The sequence below is a fragment of the Cataglyphis hispanica genome, chromosome 21 (genome assembly GCF_021464435.1).
Source record: "Cataglyphis hispanica isolate Lineage 1 chromosome 21, ULB_Chis1_1.0, whole genome shotgun sequence".
Taxonomy (NCBI): domain Eukaryota; kingdom Metazoa; phylum Arthropoda; class Insecta; order Hymenoptera; family Formicidae; genus Cataglyphis; species Cataglyphis hispanica.
Window position 1 is genome coordinate 2707765 of NC_065974.1, and position 17127 is coordinate 2724891.

At 33.1% G+C, this 17127-nt stretch overlaps 2 protein-coding genes across 3 annotated transcripts; both read left to right on the top strand.

Moving 5' to 3' along the window:
• The first annotated feature begins 769 nt into the window (after positions 1-769).
• LOC126857275 (serine-enriched protein) lies at positions 770-8941 on the top strand. 2 transcript variants are annotated; one of them, XM_050606525.1, is made up of 11 exons: positions 787-1060; positions 1457-1526; positions 2795-2997; positions 3074-3209; positions 3835-3873; positions 4842-4959; positions 5200-5357; positions 5614-5745; positions 5821-6003; positions 6159-6318; positions 6412-8941. In XM_050606525.1, exons 3-11 carry the CDS (start codon positions 2801-2803, stop codon positions 7308-7310), a joined length of 2022 nt encoding a protein of 673 aa, XP_050462482.1. In that variant the 5' UTR covers positions 787-1060; positions 1457-1526; positions 2795-2800; the 3' UTR covers positions 7311-8941. The 2 variants fall into 2 exon arrangements, with proteins under 2 accessions (XP_050462480.1, XP_050462482.1); XM_050606523.1 differs by lacking the exon at positions 3835-3873 and having other exon boundaries at positions 770-1060; positions 6159-6479.
• A 2019-nt stretch (positions 8942-10960) lies between these two features.
• Positions 10961-15790, top strand: LOC126857271 (alpha-amylase 2-like). Its single transcript, XM_050606520.1, has 5 exons — positions 10961-11185; positions 11919-12352; positions 14627-15011; positions 15100-15582; positions 15662-15790. Exons 1-5 carry the CDS (start codon positions 11012-11014, stop codon positions 15671-15673), a joined length of 1488 nt encoding a protein of 495 aa, XP_050462477.1. The 5' UTR covers positions 10961-11011; the 3' UTR covers positions 15674-15790.
• Positions 15791-17127: the final 1337 nt, after the last annotated feature.

Below are 17127 nucleotides of genomic sequence, written 5' to 3' on the forward strand. Positions count from 1 at the left end.
AGATGAAAGATTTTTCACCGACATGAATGACTCTACAGTGCCAGATTTTGAGCTTGACCCGGATTCATCACGGTGGAGTTCACATCACCTTCGCTTTCGTTGCTCTCTTATCATCAAAAATAATATCAAGGTGCATGCACGATATTTGAAATATTAATATCTAAAAAACAGATGATTGGAAAATTATTCGAGTAACGGAATAATATAATTTTTTGAAGGTGTATTCAAAGACTTTTATGTATTTAATATTATATCTATATTTGATGAATTATGCAAAATTTTATTCTCTACAGAAAAATTTATAAGAATGCAATTACCAAATCTAAAAAAAAAAATCAGAGCCATAAGATGTGTATCTTAAAAATCTCTCTCCTATATATAATTATATAAATACATAATATAATATATTATATAGACAGACACATATTATCAATTCACATTCCATAAGAAAAAAATTTCACAATTCAAAATTGAAATTTTTAAAACTTATATATATAGTTATACAATTTAGATATAAATTGTTCAAATATGTTGTTAAAAATCGAAAATAATGACATGTACAAAAATGAAAAGTAAATCTAGTAAATTTTGTGTATCAAACAGAATAGTACTAAGCGATATCTAATCAATCACTTAACTCAAGGATATCCATTTCGCTTGAAGCTACCCTGTTCGGTTGGGGGAAAGTCCTCCGGGTCGAGCCGGCGTAGAAGCGGGCGTCGTCAGCATGACGCAGGCGCCGCAATGTCACTCCGACGCCTCGTCGACAGGAAGTTCTGCATCTATCCGGCTCTTTGCTCGCCTAAAGACTTCACCCTGTTCTCTCTCTGTTCATATACCCATTCACAAATCCGACCTCCGACGCGTCTAGACCTTCTTGCATCGAGCACGAAGACGACAGCTGGAAGTGACGTTCGCATCGTACATCGTCTTCTGCGATCCAAATCGTTTCGCGATAGAGTGGTTCATTCCGAAGAGCTTTATTCCGCGCGTTGGGAAGCCCCGCGATCAATCCCACGACGTCAATTGCATCTCCAAGCTCGATACGACAGATCTCTAGGTATTTGCATTACGAGCTTGAAATAGCTTGATAAATTTTGGTGTAATTTTCATTAATTTTTATGTCAGATTATCTTGACATTGTCAAGTAAATCGTCACTCGGTTGTCTTTACATTTTACGTATTAATTTTTAAAAGCACGATATTCACAGTTGTACTTTATGATTTGTGAAATTATTATTCTTGTATGTGCTCAATTAGCATGTTATAAATATTAATGAGAGAGAAAATATGTTGTTTGAAAACATTTTGTAATGATTTAATATTAAATGATTAATTTATTTTTGCTGCGAGTTTTACATAATTTTTACATTAGTGACTAATATATTTAATTTCTTTCTTTTACGTAATCGATTCAACTAACGACCGACTGATTTTATCAACGACTTTCGAGAAGTGAGTTAAAAGTGTTTTTTCGGGGCAAAAGCAGCCCGGCAAGCGAAGAGGCTCCGGGACCAAAGCAACAGGTAACACACACTTTGCTTTATATCAAAGTACTTTTTCTATTTACTCTTTCTTCAACATTCGTTGCTATTTTCTTTCCATTATTCTCTGTTATTTAAAATTGTACGTCATTATTTAAAACGTTTAATTTCTTACATTCTTATTAAATAAAATGAAATAAATTGAATCATTGTTAGTAATAATAAATTTAATTAAATATTAATTTACATAAAATATCTTTTTCAATATAAAAAGAATTAATTTTGATATTTTTAAGTAATGTAATAAATGTGCTTATACTCAGATTTTTTTTAAACGTACAACTGACATTATAATTCTTTGAGATAGATTTAATATAATAAAATAATATTGTATAGCAACACAAAAATTAAATTTGGAAAAGAAAATAATTATAAATATATTATAAGAGGGAGTATATATTTAATATAGTATGTTCTATGTAGATAATGCTTTTTCCATATGTTTCTTGCAGACATTCATTTTCTTCAATTATTTGAAAAATAATACATAGCAATTAGATACAAAGGTATTATTAATAAGATTATAATTAAAAGTATATGCTCATTTTTTTCTGAATCTGATAACGAACTTTCTTTTACCAAGTAGATTAACTATGTCATAAATAATAATCACATTATATAAAACATAGTACACCCTCGCATCAAGAAAGATTTTATCGATAAGGTTGCAGATCTTTCTCTTTGATAAAAACATCTGCACTTTATTATTTTAATAAAATTTCTAATATGAAGATTTTTCGAATCATTTATTGATAGCATATACAAGATACAAAGCAAATCCACATTTATAAATATCTAGAAAATATGTTCAAACTATATATTATTTAATAAAGGCGCAAAATAAATAAAGCAATAAAAATATTGCTGTTTTAAATAATAATTTATGAAAGCATCGTTTTTTATGCATTTTCCCTATATATCACTTATTAAAAGGCCGTGATATTTTTATCGAGGCCTGCGCACTACCCTTGCGTACATAATAATTATTGAACAAATTTTTCGCTTATATACGTTGTTGTTTTTTTTTTATCACGGATAAATAAATGCAAATGCTAATCCTTATCGTGATAAAAATATTTTTTATACGATAAATAATATATAATTATGAAATTAAATATATTTAATATAAATATTAATATTTAAAATAAATATATATATTTGGCAAAAATAGATTTTAATGATAAATAACTTTTTTTAATTATAAATTACTTTCTTTTTTCTGAATAAAAAAAATAAAAAAAAAAAAACAGGAGGATATGGGCCCGATGCCAGAGGCTTCAGGATCAGGAGTGGCCGATGAGTCGGATTACTCGACTTTCGAGAATAAAACTGGCCTGGCCGAGGACATGAAGTTCTTGGCGAGTATGCCGGAACTATGTGACGTGACGTTCCTTGTCGGTGATACTAGAGAGCCCGTTTGCGCCGTGAAGGCTGTGCTTGCGGCCAGGAGCAGGTTTGTAAACAATAATATGGAACTAATACAGAACGATAACGAGTAATAGCAATTTTTTTTTTTATAATTTCTACAGAGTTTTTCACAAAATGTTATATCAAACTCCGAGCCCGCAACGCAAAAAGGAACCGCCGGCGCGAGAAAATAAGATTCGGCTTTTCCTCAAGCGTAGCTCCGAGCCGTTGTTGAATTTACAGAATGCGGCACAACAGGTAATTAACAGAAAAGATAATTTTTTCACTAATAACCTAATTGCGCTGCAGCAACGCAATAACTGTAATGTACAAGTATTTCATAATATAAAGAAAAAGTAGGTCTTCTTTTAAATTGCATTTAAATCTTTTTTAACACTTTATATATACGTATATGTATATATATTTATATATTTATTTATTAAAAAGTTTTAATTTTTTTTATATAAATGAATATGCGTGTATATATTAATTGCAAAGTTTAGGAGACAATAATCGTTTTGTAAATAACACATGCATATAATAAATATGAACAATTTCTTAGATATGACAAGCGAACACGTGTAATGTACAAGGCGCCCCAATAATTATTCATATTAACTGTATTTATTTTAAATTAACTTTAATTTAAAGAAATTTATCATTCTTTGTTTTTTTTAAACTTTGTTGGTTTACTTAATTAATACATAATATAATTATTCACGCCTGTCTCTCTCAATTAGTCAAAATTTAAATGCGCTTTGATGAAGCGACAATTTCTCCGCTTCTTTTTTTGGGGACACTTTGCATATTTATCGTGGCAAATCAATCGGAAATAAATTACCAGGATAGAAATAGTAAGCGTGCATTTGTATATGTCGTGTAGCGGTCAGGGTTCACGCAGCAACTGGCTCCCATCCAAGAGGTACTTTACGTCACTTTTACGTACAATTTTACACACAGATCGAAATCCTATCCCACTTTCCTATTTCCCCACCTCACTTCTAATCCACGTCATGTCGATGTCTCTCTATATTTCGCCCTCTTTATTTCTCCACTGCAATTTTCTACTCACTGCATTTTGATCACGAATCTATCTCCATGAGCTCCGTGATTTTGTATTCATTGATTTTCTTTAGAAATTACTAGAGGAGACTATTTGAGATTTGTATTGTATGACAAGTCAATGTTTGCCAGAGAGAAGCTTGACTTTTTATTTAATCGAACACTCTTTCTCATTTAGGTTACTCTTTTACGCGTCAGAGAAACAATTATCTCGAGCTCGAATATCTAATAAAATTCATACAGTTATGATTAAATGCATTAATTTCATATACTTTGGACTTTTGCATGAACGATTGAATTGTATTATTGAATTACTAAATCCACTGTAGTTGTAGATTAGCACGATTACAGTATTCACTATTTTTTGATCATATATTGACGGTTCAATTCACTTTTATAAATCAACCAAGCGAACGAATTATTATTGACATTATTGTAAATATTTTAGATAACATAATTTTTAGCACAGTCAGTAAAGAGATATATGTGTAGATAATAAATGTTTATTTAAAAAATATCCACAAATAATACACCTAAATATGTTCGCTGGTTCGATCAATTTCTTAGACGATATATTTTTACTTATTAATGTTAAATGCACAGTAGTTTGTGGCACCAAAATTAATTTTGCAAAAATATTACTATATCGTCCTCGCTATAATATCTCACTTTCCACTATATACAATTAGTAAACTAGTAAATTTGATTTACTATTATAGTCCTCTCTCTTACAGAATTCCATGCAAGTTGCTTAGCACGGGAATTAAGCTTCTCAACCTTTCTTATTTCTTTATTTTTAGATATTTGCATTTTACTTTTGTATCGTAGCCGCAATCAAATCAGCATCACACGCTGATTATCGAGGAATTCGAGCCCGATGTCTTCCGGCAGCTGATCGAGTACATTCACACGGGATGTGTGACATTACAGCCTAGGACTTTGCTTGGTAATCAATTCATTATATAGTAAGCCTAACAAGCCAATTAGAATGTCTATTATTTGCCGCATAGAGATTAATCATTACTGACTATTTCTTATCATTGTATCTTATCCGATATTTGCGATCTAAATACTTAGAAAGTGGAAGTTTATAAGATAACTTTATGTAAAAAAGATACATCGAATATTTTATCTTTGAAATTAATCGATGATTTATAAATGATGCATAATAATAATTTATCCGCAGGCGTCATGAATGCTGCTGATTATTACGGATTGGAAGAGCTTAAACAAGCCTGTCATGGTTTTATTCAATACTGTATAACCGTCGATACGGTCTGCGCTTTATTAGCATCAGCGGAACGCTATATTCAGTATAAATGCACGAAATCTTTGGTACAAAGGGTAAATTTGCATCTAATTAAGATAAAGATTCTCAATATATTGTAAATTTCAATAAATTTAAATATTTTCCTAAATACGGCATTAATACATAAAAGTATATTTTTTAATAATGTGTCAAAATCCTACAACATATGTATATAGAGAAATTATAATTTCGCAAAAATTCAGAAATAATTTTAATTTTAATTTATTGTGATTTATATACATATAGTTTTGCATATATATTATTATTATTGCATATTGTTGTGGAACTCAGGTGCTGGAATTCGTCGATGAACATGGCAACGAAGTATTGAATCTGGGATCTTTCACATTACTGCCGCAACACGTTGTCCGATTGATACTTGCCAGAGAAGAACTACGCGCAGATGAATTTACGAAATTTCAAGTAAATCTAACAACAACTAACAACTTATCCCAATCTTTTCTTGTACAACATTTCGCCAATTAATTTTATTTTCAGGCAGCGCTAATGTGGAGTAAAAAATATTGCGACAACAATCAAACTACACCGTTGAAAGACGTGATAGGTAATTTCATCGAGTATATTCAATTTCACAAGATCCCGGCCACTGTACTGATGCACGAGGTGAAGCCGTTGGGATTAGTGCCGCTGGAGATCATCATGAACGCATTGGCTTATCAGGTGCGCGTTGCTTTTCCATATATTCCGTTTTAAATTATAAATTAAAAAAATGTTCTTTAGTTAACTAGCATTATAAACATTCTAACTGCGTGAATTATATCATTCGCGATGCGTTGATAGTGCGATCAGTTTCTTTATGAGGGAATTTGTTGCAGGCAGACCCAACCAGTATCGACCCCGGGAAACTCTCCCCCCACAGAGTGAGAAGACAGGGTCGCAGTATGTCGGTCCAATCGTCGCTGGATCCGTACGGCAGCAACACGACCTTGAGCTCGAGCGGCTCCGACGCCGGATCGGATCAAAAACAACATTCTGGTAGCAACTAACCTCTGGCCACGGCCGCATTAATCGCGGCCGTTTCGGACGAGCCTCGACGAAACGAGGATATTTCCTGTCCCGACAAAAAAGGAGCGGCACCGACAGACGATACTGTCTCACGGGGAAAGGAACAAAAGGAGTCCCAGTCTCAGCTTCAGGTTCAGGTTCAGGTGGAGCAAGAGCCAAGAGCGCAAGAATCGCAACATCAGCAGGAACAAAAACAGGAAGATGCGCAATTACAACGAAAGGAGCCGGGTCATCTACAGCAGCAAGTACGTCAGAAAATAGGGAAGGACAGGGAACAACGAAAACTTCAACAAGAGCAGCAGCAGCTGCAGCGTAAATTGGAACAGGAAGAGAAGGAGTTGCGGCAAAAGATGGAACAGGATGAAAAACAGTTGCAACGTAAACTGGAACAGGAGGAGAAGGTATTGCAACAAAAACTGGAGCAAGAAGAACAACAGTTACAACAAAAGCTAGAAGAAGAGGAACACAAATTACGAAACAAACTCGAGAAGAAACAAGACGAGAAACAAGTTACACAGCCAAAGGAGAGTAAAGAAATGGAGCAGCAGAAAAAAGAAGAACAAGTATGTCTATTGAAAGATGAACAGCAGCAAAAGGAGGAGGATGAGCAGATGCAACAGAAAGATGAACCATCGCAACCGCTGGAAAGTGACGAGCAAGCACGACTAAGTAAACAGGAAGAGGAAGTGCAACCCGTAGAGGAGATGTGTCAGGAATTGGTCGCGGAGGAGACACAAGAGCGAAAAATAGATACGCCGGCGCAACAAGAAGATGAAAAAATGCAACGAGAAAAGGAGGAATCGCAGCTACAAGAGTTTAGAGAACTGCAACAACAGCAGGAGCAGCAGGAGCAGCCGGGAGTTCGACCGCTCGAGGCGGTGGGTGGACTTTACATCAGGATAGTGCTGAGGCACGAGGGCCGCACGAACCTGGTCTGGCTGTACAAAACGCACATATTCTAAATTCCGATAATTCCTTTCGTCGCTTTCGTCTGGATATTTGAACGACCTCCGCGTCAATATGGCTCTACGATTTTCTCCATCCACGTTCAAAGATATTAAGGCGCGTCAACGCTCTTCGCGCGTTTCACAGAATTATCTTTTATGTCTTAAGAAAGCGTCGACGTTAATCCTTAATTATTTCTAATGTCGATGCAAAAGCGACGCGTACTATAAACATCGTCCATGTATCCAGCCGCTTCTCGATTTCCACGAGGCAAGCAAAGTTTTAACAGTGTTATCCGGTCTCGCGTTTCGGCCGTGGAGATGAGCGTCACCATTTCTAGATATGTAATAAATCGAGATATTCCATTAGGAATCGATTGTCCACAGTCGTGGAAGATGACAATCGCGTTTGTGTTATTGTTGCAAGAGGAAAAATATATATCTGTTAAACGTAAAATGTGCAAAAACGTAAATATGTGCAATGTACACGAAAATGCATCCGTCGCTTCCTTCGTTACGCTTTCTCTATCGTTGACAAGCACTCGATAGTATCGTTCAATCAAATGGATGCATCATTGCGAGCAAATAATTAATTGAATGAAATATATGTGCGTCTAGGGACGCATTTTTGTTATACATTATATTAAAATTTATTATTTATATATTATATTTTTTATATCCAGTTGCATATAATTTATCTCATGCAATTATGATTTTTAATCTCTAATTTATCATAAACTATATCAACTATCATTCTCAGAATCTTTATCCTTTTCATATTTATTATTCTTACTGAATTCTTATTACATTTAACATTTTTATTATCAATCAACGAAACCACATTATTATCAAACATTTCACTATAGGACATATCCAATGTGGTTACAATAACGATCTCAGAGAAATATTATATACGCTTGTTAAAAATAGATCTGATACTATATAGCCAAGTGATGCGGAATAAATTCCGTATCATTTCTGGACAACGTGAATAGCGATCTGACACTAACGAATGACTGGAGAGAGCTCGATGTTGCCGTAGGCGCTTTACTAGGCATTAGTACTCAACGTAAGAAATTCATTTTTTCAATTGCACCATCAATAATCAGAAACCAGAGATTGTAGCAAAGCTATGGTCCGGATAAGTAACAAAAGTCTGAATACTTGCCAGATAAATTTCGCTAAAACGAATGCTATTGCCGTAGTGTTTAACTAGATGTAATTGCATGCGATTATATACAATAAGTTACATTTCAATCCGTTGTAAATAAACAAGAAGACATATTAATGGTTACACGCACACGCGTGTCCTTGATAATGATGTTTGAAGAGTCCGGTAGAGAGATTATATAAAAGTACTTTAATTTTTGAGCAAAGTTTAATACAGAACATAGATCAAGACGTCAACAACAGTTAAGTGTAAAACATTAAACGCAGCTGTGTTTGTCATCATAGGTAATGTTTTATTAAATATTAATTACTGTTATTATTCGCTTGATTGCGTAGGTATCAATGACATGTTTATGAGTATGGACATATTTATCTGTCTATCTACCATTGTCTGTTTGTGCGCAGCGACATTTCTATTGTTTTATACATAAAATGACATATATATAAAAAATATATATATATTATATATATATATATATATATATATATATATATATATATATATATATATATAATATCGTTGACCTAATAGCGCGCGAGCTCCGCGTTATAATGTTAATCGATATTGCAGTTGAGCTAAATGTAACGCGAAATATCGTGCAAATATTATTTTCGCTTGTTTAAGATGACTTTGATTAAAGCTAATTAACATGTTCACTGTCACCGACGCGCAGGCGCGTCCAAATATTTTGTGCTTGTCATTATCGACGCTTCTAAACGCCCAAAATTTTATACATCCTGTCTCTCAATGACCTTATCTCGCTAAAATCATTTTTTAAGATAATTAAAATGAAATATTTTTGGCAGAAATAAATTAATTAGTGATAGTAAATGTGTTAATTCAATGATTTCTTTATCTAATTCGTTATTTCGACGATCATATACTGATTTATATCTCATCATGTGTTTACAAAATTTAATATTATCATTGTTGGTCTTTTACACATATCTATCTTTACTTTATAATAATAACGCACACATAAAAGAAAGTCTCTTCATTTAATACAGATTTGATAGCATGTAATATATTGTATGCGTGTTGTATAAGTTTAGTTTAAATTCTATATATTGATTAAGAAATATATATTTAGTCATTTGTACATGTGTATTTTCCCCTTTTTTAGCAAGAGAAAGAGAGAGAGAGAGAGAGAGAAGTGTATCCTATATAAAAGATATATCATACACACATTTTTTGTTTAAAAAAAAAAATAAAACAAACAAAGTTTTATTGTATAAAGGTCTCGCTGGCGGTCGATATAATTCTATCTAAAGTTCGATTCATCTACTACTGTGATATCATATGATCGTAGCCAAATCAGTCCAAGTATAAATAAAAAAGACGTAATGTCAGAAAGGTCCTTTATTTTACCTCATGATTATTAAACAATGATGAATGTTCGTAATTAGATATCCATATGATAGAAAGAGATAATAAAATTCTTAGAGTTACAAAAGGCTTGTATGTGCCATTATCAATGCTTGCTGTCTCGACTACAACGATATTCACGTTATTTTTTTTTTTGCATAAATTTCTCGCACGCATCGCGTAATTCGCTCAACACATAGATCACGCTATTCTTATTTGCTTCATCGTATTTCTGCGCGGCTCGCGTGGCAAATGCTGAGCGGTCAACGAGATGATAAATCGCAGACAAATAATTCCAAATAAAAAGCAAAAGGCGTTACGTCAAAAAGATCGATGAATATTATTGTGACATTTCGCACCCGTGCCGACCTTATTGTTTCCTGATCGACTCGACTCGTTAGGAGCGTCAGATGGTAGGCGCATCGCAAATAATTATCTTCCCGGTTATGCTTATGATATGAAATATCGCAAGATTTAGTCTGTCCCGATTTATCAATCGTGCCATCTGCTATTGAAGCTGTCGCGTCAATGTTAATGGCCTTTTAAAAAGGCTGATCATTCCAACCAAATGCTATGAAAAAAGAATACAATTGAATTAACGATTTTCATTAAGGCAAATAATATACACTATAAAATTTCAAGTTTCAAAATACTTTTTTAATTTTTTGTCTACAATGATTTTTTGTCGAGTTTTAGCGGTTTGAAAATAACGCAATTCTTAGGATATGAAAAGTGTTCTCTATTTTTTTATTTTTTTATTTTATTTTATTTTATTTTTCTTAAGTAGTGTATGTCAGCTAAATTGTACTTAAATTTGATTAATATTTATGAAAAAAATCGTATATAATATACGTCAAGTATGTTTTTTTTTTGCGCTATTTTCCAAATAGTTTGTACGATGCGGTATCATTAATTTTTCAATATTGAATATAACAACCGATTATTACTTGCCACATTATCACTTTGACCATCAATAATTAATGTCACTTTGTTGGAAAAAAATGACGAATGCGTTTATCAATTTGCTCTATTAACATTAACTAGTGACATATTATCGCATCACTTCCATCTATCATCATTAATAATCGAGCGGAAAAGTTTTTATCAGTAATGTAGCTTTCTATAAATTGCAGTCAGAGCGTGGAAACTCAGAGCATTACATTAATTCTCGATTGACATCACGATGTCAGCCTTCGTTTTAATTTTTACATCTTTCCTGGCGATCGCGCTCGCCCAGAAGGATCCGCATTATATGGATGGCAGAACAACTATGGTTCATTTGTTCGAATGGAAATTCAACGACATCGCCAAAGAATGTGAGGATTTCCTTGGTCCAATGGGCTACGGTGGTGTACAAGTATGTATAATGAATATGTGTGAATTATTTTTATCGTAGAAAATTTTAGATATTAATAATATTGTTAAATTATTTTACACAAATCGAAAGATTCTTCTAAATAATCTATGTATGAAAGTATTAAGATAAAGTGTTCGAAAGAAATATTTAAGTGATATAGTAAGATATAGTAGATAAGGTAAAATATTTCAACATTATTACGTCCTCCTTATTTGAAAATTAACTTTGAATGCTCTTCATATAAGAATAATAAACATTTTTTATATTACCTTTTTATAACAGTATGAAGATGTTTTCTATTTATTTTTTTTAATTATTATATTTTTTTTTTAATTTATTTCTTCAAATCATAAATCATGAATAATTAATAAACGCAAGTTTATTTTATTTCAAATAATTTGAAAGCAAATGATATTAAATAGGAATAGAGAAACAAAAAATAATACAAATTATATAATTTACCCTGTATATATTATAAAATTATTTTTATTAATATTGTTCTCTCTCTCTCTCTCTCTCTTTTTCACACATTAACATAAAATATTGTAATAAATGTATTTTTAAGAAATGGATATAAAAACTAGAATCAGTTCTAGATAAAACAATTCATTTAGAATTGTTTATAGAGCCAAAAAACTATGTGTATACGTTTAAAATTTAAAAAAAATATGATACAAGATAAATTTTTGTATCATTTTTCTCTTATAAAACGAGATTTTTCCTATAAATATAGGTTTCTCCTGTAAACGAGAATCTTATAATAGACAAGAGACCCTGGTACGAGAGATATCAGCCACTCTCCTATAAAATTATTAGTCGATCCGGAACTGAATCCGAATTTAAAGACATGATAGAGAGATGTAAAAAAGTCGGTGTACAGATATACGTCGACGCGGTCATTAATCACATGACAGCGGACATACTACCCGCGTACGGTACCGGTGGCACATCAGCAGATCCGAAGGATTTCAGTTATCCGGGAGTCCCATATACCTCACAGGACTTCCATACACCTCCATGCCAAATCCAGAATTACAATAATGCAACCGAGGTTCGAGACTGTGAACTATCCGGCCTTCACGATCTCGATCAGAGCAAGGAACATGTTCGAAATGAAATAATTGGATTTTTTAATAGGATCACCGATCTTGGAATCGCTGGCTTGCGGTAACTATATGCAATATAATTCTTTTTTTTACCAAAAATCATTGACGGAAAGATTGATTTCTTTGATGTAAAAATTATTCGATTCGTAAAAAATATTAAAAGAGTTTCAGGAGATATCGGCTGGTATTCAATGATGTGCTTTTTAATGATAACGAATTCTGTGCTAGCGTATTTTTTTTTTTCTTTTTGCAATTTGCTCAAACTTAATTAAGCGGAAAAGACATAATATTGATTAAGTCATTTGCAATAACGATCGCGCTTATACAAAATCCCTATCTGCACGCAATATCAACGTGGATGCACATTCCTTTGCGGCAAAATATACATATATATATATATATATATATATATATATACACATATGTGCGATGAGACATAAACTTTTCCATCTCTCTTACCCCCATGCAAAGTAAACTCACGAGACGCACTCTGCAATACCATCCCTGTTTTTCTTTCTCTTTTTCTTCTTCTTACATCAAGGATGCACAGAAGACTGATGATATTTAACATTAAACCGGACGAGAGCGGTGCCGCGCCGCAGTGGCCCGACTGACTCGTCTGGTAACATTAATAAATGAGAGACATCAGCTTTTAATTACGCATCTCCCTCGTAATTGTAACCCGCAGCGAAATCGTACCATCTCTCATACCGAACCGGTGGCTTTACAACCGGAAGAGCGGTATACACGTCGGGAATGATAACGGAGTGCGATAGCGTCTTTACGGGGACTATGGCTATACAGCATCCGCGGATTGCGATGTGTCTTGCATATTTCGGAAAGGAATGTGGCGTTGATCGCGCGTATTAAGAAATCTTGACGGGTACAAAAGCGCGTTGAAGCCACGATGCGTGTACAGAAGAAACAAGTTTTGTTCTGGCACATATTTTATTTTCTCCCAACAAATTTTGCATTAATTAATATATAGATTACAGATAGCAAAAAAAGAAATGTTCATGATATTTCAAAACTAGTTTTTCCAAAAATATGCACGTTATCCATATTATTTCTGATAAGAGATTCTTATTATCAACAAGATAATGATAATTGAAAAATGCAGAGATAAACTATTTTATTTCAATTTGCGTTGCTACAAATTTAGTCAACAAGATTTCCTTATTTTATCAATAAAAAAAGAAAAAATAAAAAAAATGTTAATAAATATTGGCTTAAAAATAAAATATGTCGTTTTGCAGCAAAATTTTTTTTCTTCATACATAATGTTTCATTTGCGCGAAATTATGAGTGTGTCGAACGTAACGCGATAAAATTGTTATGATTTAATATTACATCTTTAGTTCGCAACATTTTTTGAAACAGTATACTACAGAGAAGGCAAGAAAGTCGTAATCTCATTAAGTAATGAGAATTGTAATATCAATTTTATCTTCCTTATATTTGTATCTTCTTACTTGAATCAAATTACGCGTGTTCGGTTTATAATTGCGGTAATAAATTTATTTCTTTTATAATACAATATTGTAATTAATTCTATTAAATATGTTTCAGCAAATATAAATATGTAGCAATGATTCGGACGTTTTAAATAACTCCGTCAATTAATACGTAGTCGCGGCAGCGTCTCGTAAATAAATTAACTCTCTCTACTCTAACTATCGCGTGTTATCCGCAGGTAAATTACAACGTAAATAAATAACGTTACTTCGTCGCATCATTTTCCACGGGTTGCAATGAACTTTGACCTTCGATGCATTAGCTACCGTGCTGCATTAACACGGCAGCAAGAAGGACGCCTTTGGCAAATACAGAGGTGATCGCAAATACGATTAAATTCAACGAAGTTCGCGGTATCCAGGAGCAAATAATAAAAATTTTAATTAAATAGCGTTAATTAATTTAACGAGCCGATTCCTCATAATTTGGCGTGGAAATAACTGTCTGGGATGTTGAACCTCTGACCAAAGCCGTATTAGCTACCGACCCTGCTTGCGAAATAAAAAGTATTCGGAATTAGCGGCCTCTGTAATAAGACATCTGCAATAAGAACGGCAAAAAGCATGGAGAATCTTGAATTTCTCGACGCAACTTTACTTACTTTATGATCCTATTCACGATCCTGTTGAGAAAACTCACAAATTAATTACGATTCACACACAGTTCTCGGATAATAATAATGATAATAATTTACAAAAATTTACAAAACGTTTTTTCTGCAATTTCTGCTAATAAACTCATTTCAGTAGCACAGTGGTTTATAATTATTATTAATACTAAAAATATGTTATATTTCTTCCTATTTTAATGTTTTTGTTAGCATTGACGCAGCTAAACACATGTGGCCACAAGATCTTGGAGTTATCTACAACAGGACCAAAAATTTGTCCGCTAAAGCTGGATTTTTACCGTCTGCGCGACCTTATATCTATCAAGAAGTCATCGATCTCGGTGGCGAGGCCGTTAGCAAATTCGAGTACACCGATCTTGGAAATGTCATCGAGTTTCAATACGGAATAATTTTGGGTAGTATGTTCCGTGGTCAGGACAAATTGGCGAGGCTGGAAACGTTCAATGACCCGAAAGCTTGGAGAATGTTATCTCCCGATGACGCGTTAGTCATGGTTGACAATCATGATAATCAGAGAGGCCACGGTGCAGGCGGATCCACTATTCTAACGTACAAAGATCCAAAACCCTACAAGGTAGAGTTCGATGTTTCTAGATAACGGTATCTATAAGTACGAACGAGATCTTCTACTTTAATATAATAATACAAATTTCTTATCGCAGATGGCAATAGCCTTTATGCTTGCCTATCCTTATGGTCATCCTCGAATCATGAGCTCCTTCGCCTTTACTGATCCCAACAAAGGACCACCAGCGGATTCGGATGGCAACATCATTTCGCCTGAAATTTCCAATGGTCAGTGCGTCAATGGTTGGGTCTGCGAACACAGATGGCCGCAGATCTATCACATGGCCCATTTTCGAAATCTAGTCAACGACGAGCCAGTGGAGAATTGGTGGACCGATGGAAAAAATCAGATAGCCTTCTCCCGTGGCTCTAAAGGTTTCATCGCTCTTAACGTCGAGGGCGATCTTAGCGAAAAGTTGCAAACTGGATTGCCCGCCGGTACTTATTGCGATGTCATGACGGGGAATGTCGTCAACGGCCAATGCACTGGAAAGTCAGTGCAGGTTGATAGCGATGGTCGCGCTCTTATTGAAATTTTATCAGATGAGTCGGAAGGCGCGCTCGCTCTTCATATACAGGTCAGTATGATAAGAAGCGATAAGCCAAAATATTACAAACACACGATAGTGCATTATCTAAAGTTTTGTACGATTACAGGCGAAACTGTGAGGCTCGTCGCGGTCAATAAACTTGGAAAAACAACATTTTATGATTCTGCACGTGACTAGCACAAAAGCATGTAGATTGCACAAATGTAAATGTATTGAATAAAAATGCATGCAAATATATCGCTTTCTTTACACAGATAAATATCACATTGCACACACAAGTATACCTTTGCAATTCCTATCTATTTTCAAGTTTGCTACAGATACGTATTATTTGTAAAAAAATAATATTCAAAACAAATATCTCTTTAGAGATAAATTGAGCTCATTTTTCAATAATATTGAATTAGTTATCTGAATCAAAATATGCTTGTATAGGAATATATCACGCAAAGTATCAAATAATATACGTCATAATTGAGATTAGCTTTGAATAATCAAAGAAAAGTGCAGAGAAGGTTTGTTAGAATCTTTCAAAGCCTGGACAAATTAAGATTTACTTTGAATAGCTTAATATGTGACAGCATCCTTTCGGTTAATTTTTTTGAGGAACACGTTTTTCAACAAGCATTTTCTGTTTTTACAGTTTTTTTTAGTACAGCAAAATCTCAAGCTAATTAAGGTAAAACTTATTATTCTGCAAATTATATAAGATGATTTTGTCATGTCTGAGGAGAAACTTTTGACACCGTATTTGATCCCAATATAGGCTTGAAAGTTCCTCAATGTAATCTTTAAGTGTTACACATTCCTCCGTATTTGTCTCAATGCCTATTGCAATTGGATGTAATATGATAACTTTCTAATTTAGTACATAATTAACTTGTTTTGTCATTAAAAAATGTGCAATTAAGCACATTTTTGCACATACACAAAGAAATGTGCACAGAATGTAGTTTTGACACAAAAGATGTATGTAATAAACATACTTTGCACAGATAAAATTGCCACGGATCATTATGTAGATATTTTCACGTATTTCAAATGTTTTCCAATCATATAATACAATAGTTATACATGAAAGATATAATAGAGCGCAAATATGTATTTATCAGAAGTAAATTTATGATAATAAGTTTATAAAAACATATTATTGTTACATCAATTAAAGCGAATGAATCCCAAGAAACAATTTGCAATTATTATTATTATTATTATTGTTCTAAATAATACAGAGAACTACATGATGTTTGCATTTTCAGTTTCTTCTCTTTTAGTTTCTCTTTATTTTAAATTTGCAGCGCACGGTTTATTATTTTTTCTCAACAAATGATAATGTTTTATAATTATTTTTTGATTATTATTACACATATATTAATTTAGTAAGAAGATAAAAATGCATAAAAAATCACATTTCATCGATTTTGTCGCTATTTAGGTATGTTGTAGAAGAGATTGTTCTTAATTAATTTCTCGCAAAAAGACAACAGGCATTGTTTTAAAATATATAACAAATTAAAGTTTGTGTTAAAGTTCACTGTTTCTAATGTCAGTTTAACATATCTATACATTATA